The 26943-nt window shown below is 46.4% G+C and overlaps 1 protein-coding gene across 7 annotated transcripts in view; it reads left to right on the top strand.

Moving 5' to 3' along the window:
- CCDC149 (coiled-coil domain containing 149) overlaps window positions 1–24127 on the top strand; it is a 103905-nt gene extending 79778 nt beyond the window's left edge. For 3 of the 7 annotated variants that reach the window (XM_036090606.2, XM_078068456.1, XM_036090603.2), the window contains exons 10-13: window positions 1743–1819; window positions 3459–3491; window positions 7995–8111; window positions 18808–19427. In XM_036090606.2, coding sequence (XP_035946499.1) covers window positions 1743–1819; window positions 3459–3491; window positions 7995–8111; window positions 18808–19229 — 649 coding nt within the window. In that variant the 3' untranslated portion in view covers window positions 19230–19427. Of the gene's footprint in view, window positions 1–1742; window positions 1820–3458; window positions 3492–7994; window positions 8112–18807; window positions 19428–23610 lie in introns of those variants that run through there. The other 4 variants (XM_078068458.1, XM_078068457.1, XM_036090604.2 and 1 more) reach the window with 4 other exon arrangements.
- Window positions 24128–26943: the final 2816 nt, after the last annotated feature.

The raw sequence follows: 26943 nt of genomic DNA, 5'->3' as shown, positions 1-26943 counted from the left end.
GGGTCCCTCAAAGTATGGGACACTAGCAAATTCACTGCAGTCCATTTCTGGGAGACAAGGCTCTGTTATCCGGGAACATCAGGGGGTAAAAAAAAAAAAAAAGTGCAACCAAATGTCTCTGCAGCACGCCTTTGAACGTTGCTCTGATGGCATCCTTCAGCATGCACAGAAGAGTTAAGCCTTATCTTTTGTTTCCAAGAGGCAGCCACACACAGATGATCTGATCTCGTTAAGAAACAGGCATCAACTTGAACTCTGCTGTGATTGCATCTCAAACCCATCAGCTGGTGAAAAGGGAGCTCGGATCAGAAGGTCTGAGCAAAATATTGAAAGCGAGATTACGAAGAATGGTGTTTATTGAAGGGTCAGGGACATGAAAGCAGAATAGACCCAACAAATAGGGTGGCAACTGAAAGTAATTGATAAAGACTATGCAGAATTTAAGACTTAAGGAAAAGAAGAAAAGCTCCAAGTACCTAGGTGAAGAAAACCACATGTAGTAATGTCAGAGTTTTCTGGAAGCTCAAAGAGAATATTAATTAAGATGCTGCAAGTCAATTCAGGTAAAATAAGGATGAATCCAAAGCCATATATATGTGCAGATAGATACATATTCATGCCTCTATGTATGTGGGTGTGTACAGCTATCTCTGGAATATAAAGAGAGGTAGGAGAACAATTCTAGCATCCTGATTTCTCCTGCTGAAAGGAATTGAAACTTTGCTATTAAGGTGATTTCCGCGTCATTTTAGCATGACAGCGCCAAGAAAATCCCCCAAATAATATAAAGACTGGTTTTTCAATTTCCAGGCCAATGGAAAGTGATTCAAGTTTGAGATGACTATGAAATCACTTCCCAACTATGTTTAATTTTGTGTAGAGTGGAAGAGGGGAAATACATGCCCACGTTTATGTCTTCCCATGCATACAAAGTTTGGCTCCCAAGTAAACATTATAATCTTTTCAGATACACGTTCCAGAAATTATGTCCCAGTGGGTCAGAATGGTCACCTTGGAAAGCAATATAATTCTTCTAGTGACTCTGCAATTGCTGGAAGTCCTTTTGAAAGGCCTATTTCTTCATTCTGCCCATAGATAATTGCAAGCCTTGAAAGAAGGAAAGCATTTTCTTTAATCAGATATGTTTATTGAACACCTACCATCAACCGGGCATTCTGCTAGGTGTCAGGGATATGGATATCAGTAAGACATAGGTTAGGTTGAAGAAGGCAGATCTTATTATTTTATTGACTCAAAGCAACTTTACCACACATGTTCACCCATCTTACTGGTTAGACTTGGTGGTTTCCAGAACTCAGATACATCCTCAAAGAATCAGGTGCGATACTACTAAGGGCATTCAAAATGAATGATTATCTTTAGCAATGAGCAATCCCCAAATAGAAATTGTGTAAGATGTTTGGGCAATGATGGAATAATTGTTTAGCTTCCCCTCCTTTTTGGGAGAGGACTCACTTAAATGGCAACATTTAATATTTTTTTAATCATTCACTGTATATTTTCATATGTATGTTCAATAGTGTGTGTATAATATATTATATATTATACATATATATTCTTTGCACATGCACACACAGTATGTTTTCTGCATATACTTTAAATCTCAAAACATTTTCTATCAGGGCACTCTAGGGGGTATCCCCCAAGTAGCTTGCTCACAGCTCCAAGAGCTGATGAGATGCTCATTAATTTGTCTGTTGTCATTTTTTCCCATTTTCCAGAATCCTAGGGAATCGGGTGGCTGAACTGGAGAAAAAATTAAGAACTCTGGAAGTTTCTGGTTTGTGGAGTCTTCCAGGTAAGCAGAACTTCATGAAAGTTATTTTCCTTTTTTTAAAAAGGCAGCCCTCACCTATTTTGCAAAGAAGATTCTACTTTCTAAATATCCTTTTATTTGAAGATCATTGTTGAAAAATCTACAAGTGCTTTAAACAGAAGCCATCAATTTTGAGGAAATCAGAAAAACTCCTATAAATATGCACGTTCCCATCTGTGGAACTATGAAGTTTTGCTAGCCTAAGCTCAGAAATTGTCATTATATGTGTCTGTGTATGCTTTATTTTTCACCTTTGTGAATATAGTAAATTGTTTCGTTGTTTTTTACCCGTAGGTATCTTATAAAGTTTTGTTCATTTTAATTATCATCCTTAAAAATGAATATAAGAATGTACAAAGATTTGTTCAATTTACTCCTCAATCCTAAAAATGAATATAAGAACTGACAAAAATTTGTTCTATTTAATTATCATTCCTAAAACAATGAATGATACCTAAAAATAAATATACTGACAAAAATTTGTTCTATTTAATTATCATTCCTAAAAATGAATATAAAAATGAGTATAAGAAACTTCTTCTCCTCTCTTCCCCTGTCCCATTTTTTTTTTAAAGACTTTATTTATTTATTTGACAGAGAGACAGCGAGAGAGGGAACACAAGCAGGGGGGTAGTGGGAGAGGGAGAAGCAGGCCCCCCGCGGAGCAGGGAGCCTGTCGCGGGGCTCGATCCCAGGACCCCAGGATCATGACCCGAGCTGAAGGCAGACACTCAATGACTGAGCCACCCAGGCGCCCCTCCCTGTCCCATTTTATGCAGCTTGAAAATCAAAATTTCCTTTGGAGATTTTTTTCCCCCCACAATTGTACACAGTGTGAGGAAAACTCTGATGTTTCACTTTAATTAGCTATATTTATCCTGTTTGTCTTGGTAAAATACCCCCTTCGTGAGACCCCCATCAGCTATTCCCCTTTTCTTTACACTCTCCAGAAACTTGTATTTATCATTTTCCACCCCCTCCTCTTTCCCTGAGAGCCACATTTACATATATTTTTAGTTACTTAACCTTTCTGCACAAACCAGCCTCCTCTACCCTTGAATCGTATCAGTTGCTGCCCTGTAATGTTCGAGAAATGAAAATTGCCACGGGGACATGGACCAACAACACGTTTTCTTAATGTGATCTGAATAGCTGCCTTCGGTTGCCTACAAGTGCGTTTCATAACTTGGAAGTTTTAGCAGAGATTCCTTGAACTTGATGTCAAAAGACCTAACAGAACTAATTAGTGGCAAGTGCCATTCTGGGGATTTGAGTGATCCATTTTGCACAGGAACCTTTTGATGCAGTTAAAACGTTATCTCCTTTGAAGGTCTTTCTTTTATTGCATTGAATTTCAGCGCAGTCAGGCAAATTTATCGTTTATTTGTGCAGTCAGATTGCTATTTCTGTGCATAGACTGGAGTTTTGATGTTTGGTTTTTTTTTCCCTCCAAATGACTTAGTGAAATTTCACGATGTTTTATTTCTACAATTTACGTAAAAAAGATGAAAGTTGAATAAGTAAAGGAACGCTGAGAATTTTCTCTGGTGTTGTTTGGTCTGGGCTGGAATGGCTATTATGCATTAACAATTCTTTCTTTCCTTCTTATTGCTGCCTGAAGGCCTGAGCTACAATGTTTCAGTAGGATTCGGGAGTATGTTCTATTTAAAATATCTGTGTTTGTGGCTAATATCAGCAGTGCATTAATATCATCCCTGCATGTAAATAAATAGAAATGCATTCTGTATGTATCATTGCACTTTTCTGATTAGAACAGTCCTTTGAAATAGAGAATTCAATTAGTACCAAGCAAATATTAAACGGTAAAATGAGCTTTGAGGGACCTGGCTAGATGGATTTTATGCCATGGCCATGTTTGTTCTAGTATCTGGCCTCCACGCAGACACAGAGTGGGAGTACAGGGAAAACAGTGGGGACTCCCCAGATCTGATACGGTTGATGTAAGGGAAAGAGGATTGCTTTGCTGCAGTTGTGAAGGATGTCACAATGAGGCATCTCCATGTGATCGTTTTTAAACCGCGGTGAGAAATAGTAAGGGAAGGGCCTCTTGCAGCATCAATTCAATCAGCCCCTTCCATCCGCTCATTGTTTTGTGGTCGCCATTTAACCTACCGAATAGTGGAGCAAGGGGCAGTATGTTCTCTTCCTCCTTCCTCCTTCCCTCCCTCCCCTTCCTGTACCTCCACCTCCTTCTCATCCTTTCTTCTTCTCCACCTCTTCCTCTTTCTCTTCCACTTTTTTCCTCTCCCTAGGTAGAAGCCATGTCAGTGTTTTGGCCCCCTGGTGGGGACTGAGTCCCAGTAGTCAGAGAGTTGCTAGCTCTCTCTTATTTACTAGCATCTGAAAGGATCAGTGTCTTCTTCAGTAAATCAGTCCATCAATGTGTTCATACCTTTTTGAGCATCAACTTTGTGAATTCAGTTCTCTATCAGGCATTCTAGTCGTGCCCCCTCCAAGAATCCATAGTCCCATTAGGGAAGCAAGATGCATACACATCTAGCAGTGAGAAAAAAACACAAAATGATATATAATTAAGTGCTGAGTGGTAAAGGTGTTGGGGTGTAAGTAACAAACGTGAAGAGTCATCAATTGTCAGACCTGGAAGGAGAGTTAAGAGCAAAGAATTCAAGGATGGCGAATATTTGGTGTATATTACAAAACACCCATTCCCATGCCAGTGGCAGACATTACTAATCAATCACATGGCTGTTGCATGCTGCCCTCACATATGGCCCTCAGAACAGGCATCCACACTGGCTTTCCAGGAAGCCCCCTCCTGGTTAGACTTGACATGTGAGAGAAAACATTTCCCCTTTCCTGATCTAGTCTAATCCCCTCATTTCAGATGGAAAAAACAAAGGTTTAGGAAATGAGAGGATACTGAAGGGACACAGAGGCTGGTATTAGAACTCAGGTGTTTCCACCCATGCTGGGGAACTGTAGTTCAGAGAAGAGAGGAATTGAGGGGAAGGGGCAGTGGTTAGATCAGCTGGGGACTGGAGAAGGACTCAGAAGCCAGAACAGTCTCCTCTGAGACTCCGAACGGCAGTGGCGTATTCTGCCTTACTCTGAGACAGAACTGCTGTTGGACTTTGAGCACGCAATGAGTATTCTTTGAGTCTCATCTCCCTCCCTCCTCACTCTCTCAGCCAACAAATATGTAGTTCTCCATGTTGTTCAACAGAGTTGGGGAAAATTTGTGATCTTGCTGGAAAGTAGGCAAGTCTGACAAATGCCACAGTCCACGTGGAGAAATCATCTGGATAGCAGAGCATATTCCAAACTGTTTCATCGGTTCCCAAGAGGTGGGAAGGCATGGGGCTCCTGCAAGAAAGTGGGGGGGTGCAACTGACCTGGTCCCCCAGAAGGGGATGACACCCCCCACCACCACCAGCCTCAGTCCCCCAGCCCTTTGCTGGCCTCTGCAGGGAGAGTGGTGCCTGGGGGCTCTGTGGGGAGGTTTCCTGGATGTGCTCCTGCTCTAAAAAGAAATGCTGAAAGCTAGAAAAAAAACCTGGCAAGAGCAGAGTCAGGCTCTTTGAGTTTTTCATTTAATTCTCTCTTCTCCACTCAAAGCATTAGCCTGAGGAAGAAAATGTGCATTTTGAAATTACTTGGGAATAAGGAAGGTTTCCAGACACTCACATGCCTGGCAAGCAGAGGGGCCTGTGTGGCCTTCCACACCAGCTGCCGCTTGACTCTTTGTGGTCACCTCCCCCACCCCTCTTCCTGCAGGCCAAGGCACCAGAATGAAACAATGAGACAGCCGATTATCAGATTAGAGCTCACATTCATGAGCGTAGATGGAATCCAGACTTAGAAATAATAGGACAGGCTTACAAGGAGGTCTTTGAATCCTTCAACAAACACTTTGCAAGAATGACCAAATCTTGCCATTTTACCTTCAGATTAGGGCATGATCTCTCCAGGTAGGAATTTCAGGAAGTGTTCAGCCTCTCTCCAACCTCCACCTTGATTGGCCATGGACGAGTCGTGGCTTCGGTTTCCTTCGCTAATGCTTGTTGCTCAGACTCTGGGAGAGGTTTCGCAGGGCTGGCTCCAGTGTTTTTGCGGAGCGGCTATGGAACGGATGATGCTCTGTGGCTGGAGAGAACCAGGGACACCTTGCACCCTAGAGAATCCCTTGTGACAGGAGGGGCTGAGGGCTTCCCTCAGGCCACCTTAGTCCCTCGGCTGAGGCCAGCTCCCCGCTCTGCCTGTAATTCTGATTCTTCAGCCACCAGAGCACAGGGGACTTGGAAGGCTGGCTGGTTGGGACACAAAGGGGCAGAGTGTGCCTCTTCCTGCAAGAACAGCCGGTCTACCTGTAGAGAAAGATGGCTCAAGAAATGCAGTCTCTCTTGACTTGAGGACAGTAGCTGTTGTCTTGATCGAGAGAAACAAAAGAAGTCCACGCTGAGGTGTCTGCTCTGGGTTCAGAGGAACCATTAATCCCTCGCAGTGTTTCCAGATTGTATCTTTACAGTACAAAAGGAGACCCGATTGTGTTTCTTTTTTTCTGAGAGCCTCTTAACAATATCCCAACCTGTACATCTACAGTTCTCTTTGGGACACTTCTCCAGACTGTGTCCCTGAAGATTTGGATTTTTTTTCCACGTGAGACAATAGCCGTGCTGGTGGAGAGCTTTCAGATCGGCTCCTATCAGATTTCTGTTCTTCTGGGATGCACCTCGGCCGAACCCAGAGTGCTGATTGCTGCTAACAACATATCCCATCTGCCGGAGGCAGCAGCGAGCACCTGTGCCCACCACGACATCAGCAGTCCCAAGAATCCATCACCCGTGTATTCAGATACAAACCGGCTCTTTATTAAGCACCTACCATATGCCAAACTCTCTCCTACAGTCTTGGAAATGAAGCTCCCTAATGGGAAGACAGTATTGGGAACAAACTGAGGGCTCAGAGGTACAGTCCCAAGGTTCACCTGGTTCTCTAAAGGTGGGAACATCTTTACAGAAATACCATTCTGTGTCCACTGAACCTGAAACCGAGTAAAATCACAGAGTTTTGGGGCCCCTGATCTGAGCCCCAGAGAGATTAGGGGCTTGGCTTTAGAAGAGGTCTTGCTCAGAGTTAGACGGCTAAGGCTGGAGCATTGGCTTGGCCCACAGCCCTGGGGTTTTCATTTTGGGCACTGCGATTCCCACCGAGGGAATCCCAAGCCCTTGTGGACAGAAGTTTGGGGTCAAATCCTACTTGTTGTGCTCTCCTGACCACTGGGCAGCATTCCCTTTATGTCCACATGTTCTGTGTCCGTGTGTCTGTGGTCACGATGCTCACGTTTCAGAGCCATACTTCCTGTTCCTGACTTCCAGAACTTGCCATGGCCTCCACAATAGAGTGGTGAGGGTCTTCTTTCCCTCAACCTCTCCATCCACTGGGGGAGTTCATACAAATGGATACAAGGGTTTGGCTGGTAGGGGACTATATGTTCTAAGTGAAAGTTTAGCCGTGACAATTTGGGGGATCTGAGACTACCCGCCTTATGACAGAGTCGTTACTCAGTCTAAATGACCACATTGAATTAAATCAAAGGTAGCGTATGGCAGTGCTGTCTACACCGTAAGATGATAATTTCAGTATATGACATTTATTGAGTGCTAGTGAAATGCTTAAGGGCTTTACATGAATCGGTTCATTTCATCACCACCGCCCAATGAGGTAGGTGCTGTTCTTCTTCCTCATTTTACAGATGAGGGCTCTGAGGCTGAGTGACTTGCCTGAGGTCAGCCAGCTAGCAAGGGATGGAGTCCAGAACACAAACCCTGTAGTTTGGCTCCAGAGCCGGCACTCCTCAGCCCTCTGCTGTGGTTATGCCTGTTCTCTTCTCACCCAGATCAAAGCCATTCGGTTTTTGGCCAACATACCAGGCTGCTCCTTCATGGTGGCATTTGTGGGCGGCCATGTCCTGAGCAGACTCACAGACTGACCCTGGACCTCACTGCCTGGTCCTCACACTACAGAAAGGGCCGGCTGGCCATTGCCCTTCTGCAGCGTTACCTATGATTAAAGAAAGTGCCTTGTTCACCCAAACAGCCAGTCCATTGTGTGGGGCGAACATAACCACAACTCCACTGGTGACATAATATGTCCATGTTCCCCTTTTCCATGACAGGGGGCAAGGACACCATACTCTTCAGTGACCCTGCTCTTCCCACCATACAGAGATCAAGATCCCCACTGCTGAAGTTCATCGAGCAGCCCACTGAGAACAAAGCAAATTCTGAGGACGGTAAGCACGCCTTGATTTCTCTGTCTCTGCCTGACCTGTGCCTGGAACGGAGGCAGGGCTCAGTGGACTTCAGCTCCTTCTTGTAGCTTCTGGGGCACTGTGGGGTCATCCCTCGCATTTCCTCTTGTTGCCTATATGGGTTTGTGTTGTTTGGGGCTTCCAGCAGAAGAGTGCAGGCCTCTGTACTCAGCACAGTGACATAGAGATTAAGAGAAAGGGCTCAGGATTTGAACAGCTCAGGCTCATAGTCCACCCCCACATTGTGTTGGCTCTGAGATTTTGGACTAGTAACTTCTGCCTGTCTCCTTACCTATAAACTGGCGAGATGATGGTGCCAACTTTGGGGAGATCTCAACACATTGCCAGGCACAGGGGAAGTGGTCTGGGAGTTAGTTGAAAGGAGAATAAAAGCTTCTCCTCTACCAGGCACACTTTCTGGAGGCAGAGTGTTTTGAAGGAGATCACAGGCCCATTTAGGTGCCAGAGGAGCCCGCAAGTGTGAGAGGCATCTGTCTTCCCATGTGACAGTCTTGTTTCCCCAGCTAAACTATCCCTCACCTTTCTAAGTTTTGTCTGTCTTCTTTTTCTACCCCCCAGTGTGATTGCCAGCTTCCAGTATGGCCCCAAATGATCCCCACTTCCTGGTATTCATGCCCTTGTATATTCCTCTCCACACTGTATCAGGGTTCATCTGTGTGACTAATAGAATACAGCACAAGTGATAGTATGTGACTTCCTAGGCTAGGTCAGAAAAGATATATGGGATCTTCCTTGCTCTCTCTGTCTTGGGTCATTCTCTCTGGTGGAAGCCAGCTGCCATGTCTTGAGGATACCCATGCAGTCCCACATGCTGTTCATGTGGTCTGGAACTGAGGCCTTCTAGCCACCAGCCATCTGGGTGCACCATCTTGGAAGCAGATTCTCCAGCCCCGGTCAAGCCTCCAGATGACAGCTGCCCTAGTTAACATTTTGATGACAATTTCATGAGCGACCACTAGTGAGAACCACCCAGATAAACTGCTCCCAGGCTCCTGAGTCTCCAGCTGCTAAGTTTTGAGGTAACTTGTGGCCCAGCAGTGGGTAACTAATATGCCTAGCATGCAGGTGCCAAGATTCTTTCCTTGATTTCTATATTTTCTCTCCATCCTCCATTGCTCTGAGTCACACCTGCAACCATCACCTCTATGAAAATATTCTTGAAATATTTTTCTCCCACTGGATGCCATCTGCAGAGCTACAGTCCCTTATTTCCCAAAGTGCAAACTTTACCATCTAAATATTCTGTGGACTTCTCAAGTATGACATCACCAGTTCTCCATGCTTCTTCCCTTTTCTTGCCACTCTCTCAGCTACCCAGCTACCTGGAGTCATCATCGACCACTGTCAACTTTCCTTCCTCATCCATATCTGCTCTGTGGCCACTCTTTCTTCAGAGTTTCTCACACCTCCATTCCCACCCCCTCTGGCTTTAGCTCAACCCTCTTTACTTCTTCGGCACGGCTTGGTGCCGTATTTCCTGTCTTCTAGACTCTCCCTACTTCATTCCCATCTTCCCCCTGCTGCTATAGGATAAAGCTTCTGGAGCACTACTCTCCAATATGTGTGTACCCTGCTCAGAAATCTCTAGTGGCTCCCAACTGTCTCCCACTTAAAATCGCTACCCTGCAACCTGACCTACCCTCTTTCTAACCTGATGATTATCTGACATAACAACTGTGCTTGTATCAAACTGTACTAACTAGTTAAATCACTTGCTACCATTGTGTAACAAACCACCCCAAAACTTAGAACTAAAAGCAACTACTATGCATTATTTATCATGAGTCTTGGGATCCGACGAGCAGTTCTGCTGATCTGAGCTGGCCTCAGCAAGGCTCACTTATGCATCTGTACAGCTATGTTTTGAAGTTTGTCTCAATTCCTCACAGTAGTACATAGAATGGTAAGAATAGGACAGGTCTGGGATTTCAACAGAGGGGATCCCCAAGCATATGCAGGGAGAATTCTTAGAGAGAGCGCCTGACTCAGGTGGGTTTCACACTGGCCAGAAGGCAAGCCTGGATCTTTCCAGCCAGCAGCATGTGGCTCTTTGCAAGCCTGGCCTGTAACACGCCATGGCCCACCACGCAGTCTGGAACATGCCTTGGCCAATGGTCATCCCGTGCCCGCATCCAGTGTCCACGTGGAGACCCGAAGCCCTCTGTCTGCTCTGAGCTTGTTTAGCCCCTGGGTGGGCCCAGGGCCCCCTGAGCTGAAATGGAACATGAGCCTGGCTTGATTTTCACAAGGGTAGCATAAGTAATGGCCTGATTCGAAATGATAGCTTCCAGAGTTCCATCATTAGCTCTCATTGTTCCAACTCTGTCCTTCGCCAGTGCGGGTGGGAACAAGGAAGCATTTATGTAGTGGCTGGCAGCGGCTGGGATGGTCTCATCACCGCCGCATCTCTGATTAATTCCAACTGAAAGAAGCTCACACTTGGGAGGACAAAGCCCATCAGAGATCAGTTAACAAAAGAAGACGAATGTCCCCTTTGGGCCAGTGTGGGAGGGTGACACATTTTTAGGAGCCTAACACTCTTTCTACAAAGAGCTACTTTTTCTTCATCTTTTCGAGAAAATATTTCTTCTCTCCATACTATTTGTGTCATAATGCGTTTGTATCAGTTGATTGCCTCATCATTATTGATATGTGTTTTGTTATTAATACGCATTAATGATACTAATTCTGTTTTGTAAAGCGGCACAGAATAATTACTATTATTTTCTAATAATATTTTCCCATGCTGAGCTCAAAAATCCTTATTTTATGGAAATGGCAATGCTCTGTGTCTGTTCTCAAAGGAAAAGGAAAACTCTCACAGCTGAAGAGTTACCATTCCAGAATCACAGAGGTAAAGGCAGAGTTTTGTTCCCCCAGCAAGTGGCAGAGGCCCTAGGCCTACAGATCAGCAGTTGTGACATTTTCAGTAACTTTTCTTTGTCTCCTGATAAGGACTGGAGTGTACTTTTTAGATATCTTTTGGATAACAAAAGGGAGGAGAGGATTGATAAATCTTGCTGATGACCCCTAATCTAATCCCAGGGGGAGCCTGGTCCCAATATCTTTATGGTCCCGAGGCTCTTAACATCCAGACTTTCTCAGAAAAAAATACATCCCTGATAGGACCAAACAATAGAACTACAGCCTTGCCCATCCCCCGCTTGCTGCTGTGTTTTGACCTCTAAGGATGGCAGCAGTGTTCTCCCCTCCCCCCGCCCCCCAAAAAAGGTTGCAAAGTTCTCCCTGGTAATCTCAGAGGTTTGCCATTTTAAAAAAGATTCATGCGTTTGGACATGAGCAGAATGTCATCTAAAGAAATGGCACAAGGCAAAGTACCAGCCACCAAAAGGCCCCAGTGTAATTTAGACCACCCTCACTTAGATGTAAATTAAGGTAGAGAAGATTAACCTGACCCACAGTAAAAACACCGCAAATGGTTTAGGGGTTAGGTTGTTACAGGTAAGGTTAATTAATTTTTCAGGGGCACCAGAATATACTATTAAGTGTCCTGGAAGAAGTAATTTCATAAGAGTAATTTCCAGAAGGAGTTTATTCATCTCATGTTGGTGAAAAATTTAACTGCAGAAAAGACCATAATTTACTCCTTTTGAATAAAGCTTCTTGCCCTGTGCTGGAAACTTGCTCAACTTGTACAACTACAATAAAAATTTTCTTTTGTTAGTATGAAAATGATGTTATTGCTGCCCTGAGCTACCTCAGATGTAGCTAAATGTTCGTGTGAGTTAGAAGTCTTTTTTTCCGGAAGTGCCCTTTTAAGAACTTTTAGGGTAGCAACCTGAATACAACTTAGAACGAATACCATAAATTCAAGGATTGCTTTCGTTTTTTGATGCAAGGCATTTACATATATGTACTAATATACTCATTTGTTCATGTATTCATATGTATGCCCATAGATCCAAGCATTTAATAAGCTATTTATTGAGTCCCCACTATAGAACATGGGTAAGGTTTATCGGGTAAGATTTTATACTTCAGGTGATTTTTATAAGCTAACTATACATAAGTAACAACTTAAGTGTGAAAAAGTAAAAAGTACAAAGTTCCCTTGGGGGTCTAGACACAGCTTTGTGGAGATTAGGGCACTGTGGAGATTACTTTTTGTCCGGATTTCATCAAACAGGCTTTGTAGTGGAGATGGAGGTCGCGCTGACTGTTGAAGCTGGCCATCTGGATACATACAGGAACCATGGCCATGGCAGCATCATCCACCTAAGCAGAGGCTCAGAGGGCAGGACTGGGATGCCATGAAGGGTTAGGTGTGGCTGGGGTGTAGGGATACGAGGGCAAGAGTTGGGATGTCAGGTGGAAAGGTAGATGGAGGTTGAGTCATCGAAGGCCTTGAATGTCAGGCCAAGAGCTTAGGTTATGTCCCTGAGACAGTTAGCAGCCTTAGAAGGGTTGATAGCTGGGGAAAGGCATAGTCAGATTTGTGTTAAAGCTCTCAGTGCTTTCTACACTGTCATGTGTGCCCAAATCGCCTGGAATCTTGTTAAAACGCAGGCTCTGAACCAGTAGGTGTGGGGCAAGACCTGAGATCCTACACATCCAACAAGCTCCCAGGCGATGGTGCCACCGCTCTCCACGGACCCCACCTTGAGTAGCAAAACTCGAGGCAAGGTCCCTCTCCAAGCCATCTGGATTAGAGCAGGGGGAGACTAGGAGCAAAGAAACCTGTTAGGTATGAACGTTACATTATCCAGGCCAAAACCGATCTGAATAGTTATTTTCTCAAAAATCAAGGCTTGCATCATTCCTTCATTTACATATTCGTGAATTTCACTGTAAGGACAAGTCATGGTCTCATTTTCAGGTACAGTACTTCCCGAGGTCTGTGAGTTCTTAGGACAGTAATACATAGCTGTCCGTAACTACATACAGGCTTTAGAAAGTATAAAGTAGATTTGGTTGAACTTCTGCCCCTGGGACTTTGTCTGTGAACATCAGAAAGGCTAAAGAGAAAGAAAACGGCTTTTTTTGAATGTGGGAAGCAGATTTGAACCAGAAGAACCAGAGGTATGGGGCCTGGGGTGTGGGAACAGTGGTCCAGGTTGAGTTGCCGCCCACCCCCCAACCCCGCCCCGTGATTCCAGTGTGCCAAGCATCACATCCACCTCTTCTATCTACCACCATCTCTTCCTGCATCCCCTTCATCTCAGTCTCATTTCAGACTTCCGGTGCATCTAAACTCACTAATATTTCATTGCTTCTGGAGTTTCTCAGAGTTTTTACCAGGGTTCAGCCCTTGTAAATGCTTGATTAGGTTAATAAAGCCTCAAAATCACATGCAGTTATTTAATTAAATAAATAGCTGTTCAAAACATACTTTTAACATACTTTTCTCTTTCTTCAGCATTTTATTTATTTATGTGAGAGAGAGACAAGAAGCAGGGGGAAGAGCAGAGGGAGAGGGAGAAGCAGGCTCCACACAGAACAGGGAGCCAGATGTGGGGCTCGATCCCGGGACTCCAGGATCATGACCCTGAGCTAAAGGCAGATGTTTAGCCAACTGAGCCACCCAGGCGCCCCCACATACTATTCTTATTAACAAATACCTTTATGCACCATCTCACAGTTAAAATGGAACGCACATAGAGTAATATTGTTACATGTTGCAGAAATTCTAGGCTGCATTTTAATTCGAACTTTTTAGATCTTATCGACTTTTTAGGCTACATGTAGTTAGATGTATGCACTTTTGAATACTCAGTCTTTCTAAATGATATAAGTAATCCTCAAAAATTCATATAAATCTTATTAATAGTCACCATGTAGCTATCGCCTGCCAGGGGCTGGGTTTATGAACTATCAGGAGTGGTTTGCGCTTGTTTTCTGAATGCTTACCCGTTCATTGGCTGAGGTGATGTTAAGTCAAATCCAGCTGAAATTTTGGGAAATGCATCTAGTGATTTATATAGGGAAGCCTTAGAAATCAAGCTGTGACTGCAGAGGGTCTGCCTTGGGAAAGGAGAGGAAGAGGCAGATGCAAGAAACTATGAGTGTTTTAGTCAGCTGAGGCTTCTATAACAAAATACTATCAGGGAAGTGTCTTGAACAACAAATATTTATTTCCCACAGTTCTAGAAGCTGGGAAGTCCAAGACCAAGGTGCCGGCCGGTTCAGTGTCTAGTGAGGATCCTCTCTTCCTGACTTGCAGACATCCACTTTCTTGCTGTGTCCTCAATGGCAGAGAGAGAGACAGACAGACAGAGACGGAGAGGGAGAGGGAGAGAGAGAGGGAGAGAGGGAGGGAGAGAACAAGAACTCTGGTGTCTCTTTCTCTTCTTAAAGGGCACTAATCCCATCATGGGGCCTTCATCCTCATGACCACATTTAAGCTGAATCACCTCCCAAAGGCCCCACCTCCTAATACCATCATATTGAGGATTAGGGCTTCAAATATGAATTTGGGTGGGGGAGAGGATAGTTCGGTTCATAGCCCTGAAGGACATACGTAGTACTTGGCGGTTGATGGGTATAGAAAAGGGAAGGACACTAATGTGGGTGGCTTCAGGGTGTGAAGCCCGTATTACCATGAATGGTACTGATAGGGCAGGCACGAGCACATCTACCAGGGGAGGTTTGGGGGCGAGGGGAATTCCAGATCATCCAAGTGGGGGCATCCAGTTGGCAGCTAGAAACCTGGGTGTGTATGTCTGACAGAAAGGGGTCAGAGCCGTGCATATAGATTTGGGAGCTGTACTCATGGTCAGGAATTAAGGTCATGAGCTGGCCAGTGAGTGAGAGTGAATGAAAACAAGGGAAATGCATGGCACATAGTTGGGGGGGGGTTGGGAATCAGAGGGGCCAGAAGGAGATTTGGGATAGACAAAGGAAACTAGGAGGCATGCAGAGTAGGCTGAATAGTGGCCCCTAAAGATTCCAGATCCTAATCCCTGGAACCTGTAAATGTTACCTTCAGTGGGCAAAAGGACTTACAGGTGTGATTGATTTACCCACTTTTGAGATGGAGAGATTATTCTGGATTATCCATGTGGGTCCTCAGTAGAAGCATGTGTCTCCTTGTAAGAGGGAGGCAGAAGGAGATTTGCCACACACAGAAAAGAGAAGGCAGTGTGACCACCGAGGCAGATACTGGGGGATGCTGTTGCAAGCCAAGGAGTGCCGGCAGCCGCCAGAAGCTGCAAGAGGCAGGAAACAGATCTTCCCCTAGAGCCTCCAAGGCCGTGTGGCTTTGGTTCTGGCCCAGTGAAAGCCATTTTGGATTTCTGACCTCCAGAGCTATAAGAGAAAAAAATGTGTTCTTTTAAGCTACTGAATTTGTGGTAATTTGTTACAGCAGCTATGGGAAACTAATACAGCATGCTCACCAAACAAGATTGGAGGAGAAACAGAAGAACACAGTGTTTTGGAAACCAAAGGGAGAAACAGCTTGAGAGGAGGATGTGGTATCAGAAACATGCTACAGAGGAGGGGTGCCCGGGTGGCTCAGTCAGTTAGGCGTCTGCCTTTGGCTCAGGTCATGATCCCAGGGTCCTGGGATCGATCCCCGCATTGGGCTCCCTGCTCCGCGGGGAGCCTGCTTCTCCTTCTCCCTCTGCCTGCCACTCCCCCTGCTTGTGCTCTCTCTCTCTGTGCGTCAAATAAATAAATAAAATCTTCAAAAAAAAGAAAGAAAGAAAGAAAGAAAGAAACATGCTACAGAGGAGGCAGGAGGGGACTGAGAAAGGGGCGGTGGATGTGGTGACAAGAGCTTGCTCACTGGTAGGGAGGATACAAGGCAGACTGAAGGATCTGAGTTGTGAATCAGCACTGGGAACTGGAAGCAGTGGATATAGGCTCTTAGGTCTACAATTTAGTGCAAAAAAGGAAAGACGAGATGTTAATTGGTGACAAAATCTTGGAAGTTGCATATCTTACCTTTTTAAACTAGTAATACAAGCAGGTGATTAAAATGTAAATGACACACAGGGGGCACCTGTGTGGCTCAGTACGTTTGACGTCCAACACTTGATCTCAGCTCAGGTCTTGATCTCAGGGTCTTGAGTTCAAGCCCCAAGTTGGGCTCCTACTTCAAAAATAAATAAATAAAAAGAAAAGAAAATGTAAATGACACAGAAAGGTATAAAGTTAAATTTAAAGCCTTTTTCCATCCTTGTTTTCTGCCCTGACCCTCAGCTTGCTCCCTAGAGGAGAATTACAAGTTTTAGTGTATGCTGCCAAAAAAATTTTTACGGCTCAGCAAGTATATGCAGAATCCCCTGTTGATGAGCACTCAGATTCTCTCCAGGTTTCTGCTATAAAAAACAATGTCATGGGGCACCTAGGTGGCTTAGTCAGTTAAGCATCCGACCCTTGGTTTTGGCTCAGGTCATGATCTCATGGGTCGTGAGATTGAGCCCCATGTGGAGCTCCTCCTTCATGAGGAGTCTGCTTAAAGATTCTCTCCCTCCGCACCTCCTTCCACTCACACAGTCTCTCCCTCTCTCTCAAATAAATAATCTTTTTTAAAAAAGCAATGTCATAGTGAGCATCTAGGTGCATACATCTTGAAATATTTGGGCTAATATCCATAGGTAGATTCCTAATCCTGAAAATACTGAGTGAAAGGGTAAATGTATTTGGGATTGTTGCCTAAATACCCTGTCAAAGAGTTTTGCTCATTTTTATTCTCTTAAGTAACGTGTGCTTATACCTGTTTCCCCACATCCTCAGCCAAACTGAGCTTTATCAAACCTTTTCATTTTTGCCAGTCTGGTAGATGAAAAAATGCATCTCTTTGCAATTTAGATATCTTTAGTTAGAGTGAAGTCATCGTTTCTCGTTTGCCATCCATTTGTATTTCCTTGTGAATTGCCTGTTTTCATTCCATACTTAAATATTTGTTGTGACACCTTCAAATGAACCCACTCTACAGACTGTAACATGGATCAATCTCATACACACAAAACAATACAGACACAAACCAGCATATACAATACGACTCTGGTATGGGAACACCAAGGACCAGGCAAAACTCATCCTTGGTGTCTGAAGTAGGCTAGTGGTCACTCTTGGCAGGAAAGTGACTAAGAAGGGGCCCAGGGGAGTAGATAGACTGGGAAGTGTCTATAGGGGGTTGGTTATTTTGCTTCTCGTCCTGGCTGCTGGTTCCATGGGTGTGTCCACGGTGTGAAATTCAGTGAGTTGTAGACGTAACGGTCGGCGCACTTTTATGTACGTTATACTCCCATCAAAAAAAAAAGGAAAGTGAGGAACTTTTCATAAACATTCTTGAATCCTTAGAATGTGCCAAGCACTGTGAACAAGTCAGGCGAGGCCCCCGCTTGCATTCTAGAATAAGATCAACAGGTAAAATGCTGAGCACCGAGCCCAGCCCAGAAAAGCACCTAAAAAGCGTTAGCTGCTATGATTCAGTTTTAGAGAGGGAGAATCCACAGGTGCCTGCAGAGACCGAAAGATAGCACAGAATGGACAGAAGGACACACAGACATGAGAGAACCACAGGAAATGAGGCTGCGGGCTGAAACAGGAGCAGATCGGGTAGGGCCCTGTCAGAGACCTAAGTGAAAGGAATTAAAATATATCCCACAAGCAGCTAGGCTCTGGCAAAAAGTCCTAAGCGGGAAAATGCATGGTCAGAACAGGTCAGCTTCTTCTAATCGTCCTGAGTTCTCCCTCCACTTCCCCAAGTCCCAGCTGTCAGCCTGAAGCCATCCACATGTGTCTGATGCCAGCCCGATGGTGGTGGGACTCTACTCTGTCCCACTGGGGGTACCAGGACGTGTCCCCCAGAGCCCTGGCCCCTGAAATCAGCCCCATGAGGTGCTTCCATGCATGTCACCACTGTTTGGCTTGCAGGCTAAGAACATCTTGACTTCTGGGAACCTCAGAGTCTGGTGTTGAATGCACAGGACTGGATGCTGGGAGGTTGCTCCCCAAGCATGTCTCTGTCCTGCACGGCCACAGGTGCTTAGGTCTGGAAGGGACATCAGAGAGTCCTGCCCCTTGTTTTGTGTCTGAGGAAAGGAGGCCAGACAGGTTCTCCTGATCGCAAAGTAATGAATAAGTAGGAAAATGGGGCTAGATGCCAGTTCTCAGGACCCCGTTCTCTCCCATCCCCCTCCAGTCGAGATCGAAAATGATGTTTAGAGAAGAGGTTTGGGCAGACCAATGTAGTTAGGAGGGGCGGGGAGCTGAGGAAACATCAGCAGTGTGCACCGAAGAATGAGGTGCTGTTGGAGAATGAGTGGGAGGATGGGGGACACTAAATCCCTCCCACACTGTTCTTCTCTTCCCCACCTGGAAGGCCACCAGCACCCCTTTTCATGACTAAAGGCCCCAGGTCTTTCCTGAGCCGCAGAATCTACAGAACCTTTGTCCTCAATGTAGATGCTTGACGGGCACGAGGAAGCACAGAGCGGGAAGCAGGAGACAACCAAGCGCCTGGAAGGGATGGGTGATGACCTTGGCCGCAGGGTCCCTTTCCCTCCATGAATGACACGGCAGTCACCAGGGTGGCTGCTTTCTTTGTTGACGTGGGTCCCGTGATCCCCTGCAGCGGCACTTTCCACCTCCGAGCCCCGGTGACATGGGCCTGAGGTTGGGAGGAGAGAGGCAGCGAGGGCTGACCTCCTGCCAGAGGTCTGATGCTGTCCCGGGTCTGTTTCAGGGGAGGTCCAGAAGCCAGAACGAGGTGGAAGCCAGGCGGCCACCGAGGCGTTGACAGCCCCGGAGGATGCTGGAGGGCCCGCCGTCCGCTCCGCGGCAAATCACGACCACGGGAAACAGTGCAAACCCTTTCATCCTTCATCACTGCGGGTAGCGTCTGAGGAGGAAGGAATGGACAGGCTTGGAGGGGAAAGAATGAGACTGACAGAGGCCGAACCAGAAGGCGTCCGAAGAGCGAGTCCCGGGGAGGCTCGGAGGCACGAGATGGGGACAGCCCCGCCAAGCCTGGCCTCCAAGGGGGAGGCCCCCAAATCTTGCCCGGGTTCCTTTGAGTCCAGCCAGGCGGCAGCCGAAGGCTCTACCCCAGAGGACGGCAAGGAGACCCCAGAGGGTGGCGGCAAGGGGAGCGCCGTGAAAACCTGAAGGGGAAAGGGATCCGCACGGTGACACGTCTAAGGTGCAGGGGACGGTAACGACTTAAGCATCAGAACAGCGCTGGGAAGCTGCTTTCTCCTAACACACTTCCAAGCCTGCAAGTGAGAAGAGACCCAGGTCCTGTGGCAAACTGTGAATATTCTGATGATGCCAACACAGTTTGATTTATTAAATGCGGGTCCTCAAGCTTCCCGGTGTCATCTCTTTCTGCCGGAGACACGCTACTGCGAACACGGCCGGGCACAGATTCGGTCCGCCATATGGCTGGTTTTCGGCATCCGTCTTTCTGTCAGCGTTGGTTCTATTAGAGATGTTTTTCTATTAGCGTTTAATGTTGTCGATCAAAATTATGGGAAGAGCTTGAAACGGATGGGGTTTTTAATCAGGTCCCCGTCTTTGTAATGGTTAGGCGGCTGGAGAGAAAGGTGTAATTGAGCATAATGGGTCCAGAGGGCTCACGGCTCCGCTCCATCATGTCAGGGCCCGGGGGGACCTCCCAGCGTGGGTGTTCTTGGCACCCTGCCCACGGCACTGTCTGTCATGCCACCGACTGGCAGGTGGAGAGGGGCTTAAGCGGGCTCAGAAGGTGGGGTTTCCGGTTTGAAATCCACAGCCCCTGTGGAGACCCGTTTGCTGACTGCTAGAGCTGAGCTTTCCAGCCTGTAATTCTGAAGGATTAATCGACCCGGAGTGATGGGAGGGAGAGGAGTGGGGGGAAGGGGACTCCAGCGGTATTTTGATTTTTCGTTTCTGAGATAAGAGCCAGAGCCTGGGAATGCTGGTTCTCTGCCTTCAACCCGTGCTGCCTATAGGGTTTTTATGGCCATGGAGCGGTGGGTGTGGGGCTTGGGACAAGATAAGCAGTTGGGGCAGGAAACTGCTTAGGGCCGATCCAGTTTCCCGAGCCATGTGAAACCTTGAACCCTTCACTCCCCCTGCGGGGCGTTAAGGCTGCTTCCCCTGTGCCGCCAGGTACCCGGCCGGATCTTAGAGACGAGACGCAGAGCACGTGGCCCGATAGTGGCAAGAGAGAGGAAAACAAAATAACTTCATTACAGCCCGTTTCGGGGGACTGTGGAACCAAGAACCCAGGCTGGGAGAGGAGGGGGCGTCAGCCCTCCTGGTTCTTTCCTTAGGGATAAAATTAGCTCTTCTGGGTGACATCTGGAGCTGCAGAAAATGGAAGGCCCATCAAACGACAGACCTTTCTTTGAGCGAAACTCAGTTCATCACCCCAGAAAGGCCTGATACCACATCCCAAAGCTCAAAACACCCCTAAGAACCAGAATCACTCCTTTGAGAGGCTCTCCTGCAGGAAAAAGAGAGGCTCCCGAGGTGGGAAAGTTGAAAATTCATCCAAAATATCAGGCGGGTAGAGCAGGTGCGTGATCCTAGGTGTGAACCCCGCACGGGGTAGCCAGCCCACCCCGATGCCTCCCTGCCCTATTTCATCTCCGGCGTTACTCTGCTCGCAGAGCAGGAGCTCTGTCAGATTTTGCGCGCTCTCACCCTGAAGGACAGCGAAGTGGAGGCAAGAAGGTCCAGTTTGGGGCCCGGGTGGGCCTCCAGCTGCTTTCTTCCCACTCACCAGAGGTCACCCCAATAGTGGAAGAGGGGCGTGCCCAAGTCGGTGCACTGTTGCTCCTAGACGCAGGAGCTGGGATCTGGACATACCATGTGCCCCTTGCCCATCAGGCCCCGATGCCCCAGGCATCCTTCTGTGCTTCAGCCTCTCCCCGCTCCCCACACCCGCCCCCTCGACTTCCTCTCCGGGGAGGTGGCTTCTGCAGCTGCAGAGTCTGCACAGGCCAGCAGCCACGGAAATAATTCTCCTGCGGCACTAGGCCTTAACTCTCTGCAAATGTTCAGCGCTACTGCATAGCCCGCCAGAGCCACCAAAGGAAATCACAGCCAGATTTAATACAATCATAATGAAAAGAAAAATCTCTCCCCACGGAAGCGCTGGTTTTGACACACAGTCGGCCAGGTGCACATCTTTAGGGCCCATTCCATCACCTTCTGGAAAGCAGCGCTTATAAGAAACGCCACCACATTCCATCACGGGCAGGAACACTACTGTGAGTCCCGGGGAGTGTGGGGTTCAGGGTGGGGCGGTCCGAGGGAGCGATAACCCAAACGGTGCATGCAGTCCGCCTGGGAGGGTTTTGTGTTATTAGATGGAATTGGAGCCAATGAGTTGATCCTGTCATATGAGTAACCTTGACAATGCCCCATACACACACGTGACTCTGTCCCACCCCTGCTGTTCCAGCCCAACATGGCTCCTCTGTTCCACAGACATTAAAGGGAGTTTCAGCAATTACTTATGGCTGTCTTTTGTCTTTTTTGAGAGTCCTTGTGGAAGTGCACGGCGTTCTCTCCCCTGCTCCACCAGCTAGCCTTGCATCAGTCTGAGCACGCTCCGCTATGATTCACACACTTTAAGAAACTTAAACAGTAGGAAAATGAATTATATTGCATAACGAGAACATCAGAAGTGGGGTATTCTGGGGCTGGTTTATTCAAGAAGTCATCAAGGATCTGGGTTTCCATCTTTCTGCTCTGCCTGCCTCATGGCCAGCTACACCCTCAAGCTGCCGAGATGGCTGCCACAGCTCCAGCATCAGTCACCTGTTCTCACATTTGTGTCCAAAGGCAAGAAGGAAGTTTCTCCCCATGTGTGTGCATGCATATGTGTGTGTGCGTGTGTGTGTGTGTGTGTGTGTGTGTGTGCATGTGCGGACGTGCATGCATAAGAGCAAGAAACCTAGTTCTTGTCACAATTCATTGGTCAGAATTATCGCAAGCCTATGTCTAAACCAACCCCTAGCGAGGGAGATGGAATTAACTGAGAAGGGCTTGGACTCATCAGGATCACCAAGTGAACTGGGGAGGGCCCGTCCCTGGACATGCAGACTCTAAAAGGGTGAACAGCAAAACAAAATCGAGCAGTAGAGGAAAGTTGAGAATAGATTTAAATAAGCCACCAGCAGCATTGTCTCTGAACCCCACATCTGATTTTGTTTCATTTTCTTCCCTTAAAAAGCCAGAATATTTCGTTACTCATGAGTCTGGAGCTGGGGGGCGGGGCAGTGGCTGTTTTTTGTTAAGAAGAATGTCATCTCATCTCCGCTCTCCCCTGGCTGCTTTATCATCTGTTCTGTTTTGTAGCTGGGACGTTCCCACCTTTGTTTGCCTCTTCGAGTGTGTCTGTCCTTCCATTATTTTTCCAGCTCAGTTGCCAGCAGAATGCAGAGCAGCCTGGATAAATGAAACAGAGCCGACAGGTTTCTTAATGAAAGCTTGTTTGCACATCCTGCCTTTCTTGTGACCGCTCTGTACCTGAGAGCCCTTAGGTGTGGATTTTTACATACGAGCGTGTGTCGTTCTTTTAATTAAGGCCCCTAGAAATGGATTGGCTTTTTTATTCCAGGCATTTCTCATCCCTAACTCCTCTTTCCATGCCTCCTCTGCCCACCTTCCTCCCCCACCCCCACCCCCCCTCCGTCTTCTTCACCTCACACAGCTATTCCAGAAGCCTCTCTAGCTAGGAGGCTCCTGGTGGCATTCAGCTCAATCCCGGCTGGAGCCTCCTCCCACTCGGCAATCTTAAACGAAATGCATTTTCCCGTCATTGCGCCTCTTGTGCCCTCAATCCCCAACACACACCACCATCACGACAGGGAATTCTAGAAAAGGGTTCTGCCATCAGTCATTCACCTGTTGGGGTGAATCTTTGGATGTGTTAGTCCCACTGGGGCATTTACACCCCTACTCACCATGTGACATAAAAGGTTCAACCTCTTCTTTAAGGAATTTCCAAGACCAGCTCCCTGCTCATTGGTGTTATCTTCCTTGTTTCCTTAAAATTACAGCATGCCTTCACCCCTCTTGGTTTGCTGCTCCTCCAAAATATGGGGCCTCTCCTGGCTCCATCGCTTTGCTGCAGCCCTTTGGATGGCTTGGTATCCTACTTCTCTTTGAAAAAGTCCTCTATTGGGGCGCCTGGGTGGGTCAGTCTGTTAAGCGTCTGCCTTCAGCTCAGGTCATGATCCCGGGGTCCTGGGATCGAGCCCCACATTGGGCTCCCTGCTCCGCGGAGTCTGCTTCTCCCTCTCCCTCTGCCCCTGCTCATTCCGTCTCTGTCTCTCTCTCTCAAATAAATAAACAAAATCTTAAAAAAAAAAAAAAAGTCCTCTCTTTGAGCACCTTCTCCGTCTGCCCTTTGCTTTCATTCTGGAAGCCTCCATTTGGAAAAATCTCCCTCCTTAATAAATACTGAGGGTACCATGACACGGCTCAGTTAGGATGCCAAGAAGCCAAAAGATTCCCCTTAACTCACTACTTTAATATATTCCTTTTTTTCCAGATGCCTTTCTGAACAGAGAAAAATGTGAAAATCAGAGATGCAATAGAGAGCTCAGTAGTGAATCTAATTAGAAATGAGAAGCAGAAAAAATAAGAAGGACCTGTCTCTCGATATTACGATTGCTCACAAAAACAAAACAAAGCAAGTTGATACAGCATGAAGGCAATTTAAAGTGATAGGTACGGATGCGCAGCCTTACATTCCATATCACCTCTCGACTGAGTGGGACTTTTTTTAATAGGGAGAGTTTGTACAACACTGACAAGTTCGGCTTTCTGGAATCTATGTGAGCCCAGGAATATATTTTGCATCTTAGCCGAGGCCAGTGATAGCCTATTAAATTTAAAACAATTGGCTTTAAAAAAAACAAACCAGCTGCTATCTTGTAGTTTAATTTAAAGAAAGAAGTAACCTCTATTCATTTGCAGACCCTGTGTTATTGGTTTCTACGATCATCATGTAGTATAACTATATCTTTTTTCTGTTACCTGAAATAAACATGCAGTAATTTTCCTGATCTAGATGATTATCTTTATCATTCGCACCATTTTCCCTCTCCACCCTCACTGCAGGCCAACGATATAGGCTGAGCGTTCCTTCTAGAATATTGTGACAACTTATCAGTTGCAATCTGTCACCTAAAATTATTAGATCATACGGCAGTCGTGAAAATTATGGAGAATGTAAAGATTTTATGCATTCAGTCAAAAATGCCAGATCTAAAATCAGTTGGTTTATTTCCTGCCGTCTTTCAAGTTGACCAAAGCACTCACTGATTTGCTCTATTTTCTTACGTTTTTAGTATTTCTGTATATATACGCACTGAAAAGCCCCACTCGGAAAACATTCACTGCAATTCTGAGAAAAAGCTTATCCTAAACATCTAAAGATAGCATTTCTAATTATTGTCTACATTGTGTTTAAACTGTGCAAACTTGAGCATTATTCTCACTTTACCAGCTGTGTCTATAGGTACAGTCATTACATCAAACGCTTCTAATTTTACAAAAAGAAATCAAAACAAGTGTGTGTTTAAGTCTCAGTGACAAATGCAAACCCTGTGAGTCAAGCAGGCAAACTGATTAGCAAGCTGGCTGGGAAGTCAAAACAGCGAATATAAGGAGATTAACAAAACAGATCTGTAAGAGGAGAGGAGTAAAAATAGCCTCCAGGGGCCAAGTGGGGTCCAGTGGGCGGGTTTGGTGGCACACATCAGATTCTGGGCCCAAAACCAGATGCCTGCCTGTAACCCTAACCCTAACCAGATGCCTGCCTGTCTTCCTTCGTCTCAGAACCCCCCCCCCCAAGAACTGGGGTCAAGGTTCATCCCAGCCAGCTTCTTCATGGATGCAGAAACTTTCTTACAAACCTAAGTGGAAGCAACTTTTCCTTTACTTGAATCCTTCTAGTTGCAGGACCCTCATTACCTTACAAGGTAGTCGAATCCATTCGTAGGTAACTATTTTTCTGACCTTAGCCATTGTTATTAATTAGACATGTGCTAGATACTTAGGTCTTCGTGCTACACTATATAGCTGTCACAAATAACACTTGATTTAATCCTCACAACAATATGATGATCTTATTTTACAGATGAGAAGACCCAAGCCCAGAGAGGTGAAGTGACTTAACTCAGGTCACACAGCTTCTAACTGTGGCAGAGCTGGGGTTCCAAACAGGCCTTTCTACTTGAGCTGTCAACCACCCTGCTAGATGCATTCCTTTGCCTTTAGAGTGAACTGTAATTTACCCTTCTATTATTTCCTTTCTCTGTTTCTTGTCTCTGGAGCCCCACGGAATAGTTTATCAATCCAATTCCCCTTAATGAACAGAAAGCAAAAGGAATGGGTCTGCTAGGGTATCTCTTTAGTCTTGTGGGGGGCCAAGGGTAGTGAAAAGAGAAACTAAGAACAGAAGATGCTATGATCTGAATGTTTGTGTTCCCCCCAAATTCATACATTGGAATCCTAGCCCCCAAAAGATGATGGTAACAAGAGGTGACACCTTTGGGAGGTCCCAAAGTCATGATGGGGGGAGCCTTATAGAAGAGGCTCCACAGCGATCTCTAATCCCTTCCTCCATGTGAGGACACAGTGAACGTCAATGGTTGTGAACCCCAAAGAGAGCTCTCACCCGACTATGCAGGTGCCGCGGTCTTGAACTTCTAGTCTTTAGAGCTGTGAGAAACAAATTTCTGTTGTTTATAGGCCACTCAGTCTGTGATATTTTGTGATAGCCCAGATGGACTACAGCAGAAGCTTAGTGATGAGAAGCACCAGTCTCCTAAAAATAAGTCCAAACCTCCCCTGATGATCCTGAATTAACCTATAATGGGGCAGCAGAGTCGAAGATGGGGTGCTGGGCATCCATCCATGGGGTGTTGATGCCTCCACTGTGTGTCCTCTGTGATTCCTGCCTCGTTTTCACAATTTTTAATTGTGGGGATAGGCACACACATCTGTTGGGATCAGGGTATTTAAAGCCTCCGTTTGCTAGTTCCCTCTCAGTGCTGATCTGCCCAGTTCAAGTTAATACTTCAAACCAGTGAGAACCAGTTGGTGGAACAGCCACCAGGCAAAAACCTCTCTCTCCGGTTGTCACTTGGGTTCAAGGAAAGATTTTTAAATAACAAGTTAGTCCTAGTAAGAAGCAAAAATAACCACTGGGGATGGGTTTCTGGCTAAGGTTCCATTTGACTCACTGCCTTGAGAGGCTGGGAGAAATGGAAGCTGCCTCTGAGTAACCAGGGTGGAAAACCTGCAGCTAGAGTGGGTCTCCCCAAGGACATTAGAAAGTTATTGGGAGTGCTTTTATTCAATCACCGAGGGTGGATAGAGGCACCGGGGTGGCTCAGTCAGTTAAGCTTCCAACTCTTGATTTCAGCTCAGGTCATGATCTCAGGGACCTAGGATCGAGCCCACGTCAGGCTCCACGCTCAGTGTGGAGTCGGCTGGGGATTCCCTCTCTCCTTCTCCCTCTGCCCCTCCCCCTACTCATGCACATGCGCTCTAAAACAAGTAACATCTTTAAAAAAATAAAATAAATGAAGGTGGACGCACTTTCTGATCTAGTGTGTCTATAGATTATGCTTTCAAAAAGAGAGGCTGAACATCCAAGTCCTAATCAAAATCAGCCTGCCGTTGGGCTCCATGGTTCCAACTGCCTTTGTGTCAAGAAGTCAAGAAGGAGAACATTGTCCTTGTCCGGGTCTTGGAGAAGGCCAGCAACTTCAGACAGCAATGCCAACCTCCCTGTAAACTGCCCGCTCGACTGCTTCACTGGCCCTCTCCCCGCCATCTGGGAAGTGGACCTCGGGCTGCACTTAGAGGCCCA

This window comes from Halichoerus grypus, chromosome 3 (assembly GCF_964656455.1).
Source record: "Halichoerus grypus chromosome 3, mHalGry1.hap1.1, whole genome shotgun sequence".
Lineage (NCBI taxonomy): Eukaryota > Metazoa > Chordata > Mammalia > Carnivora > Phocidae > Halichoerus > Halichoerus grypus.
Note: the sequence above shows the minus strand (reverse complement) of the source record. Positions and strands in the feature narration are given on the sequence as shown.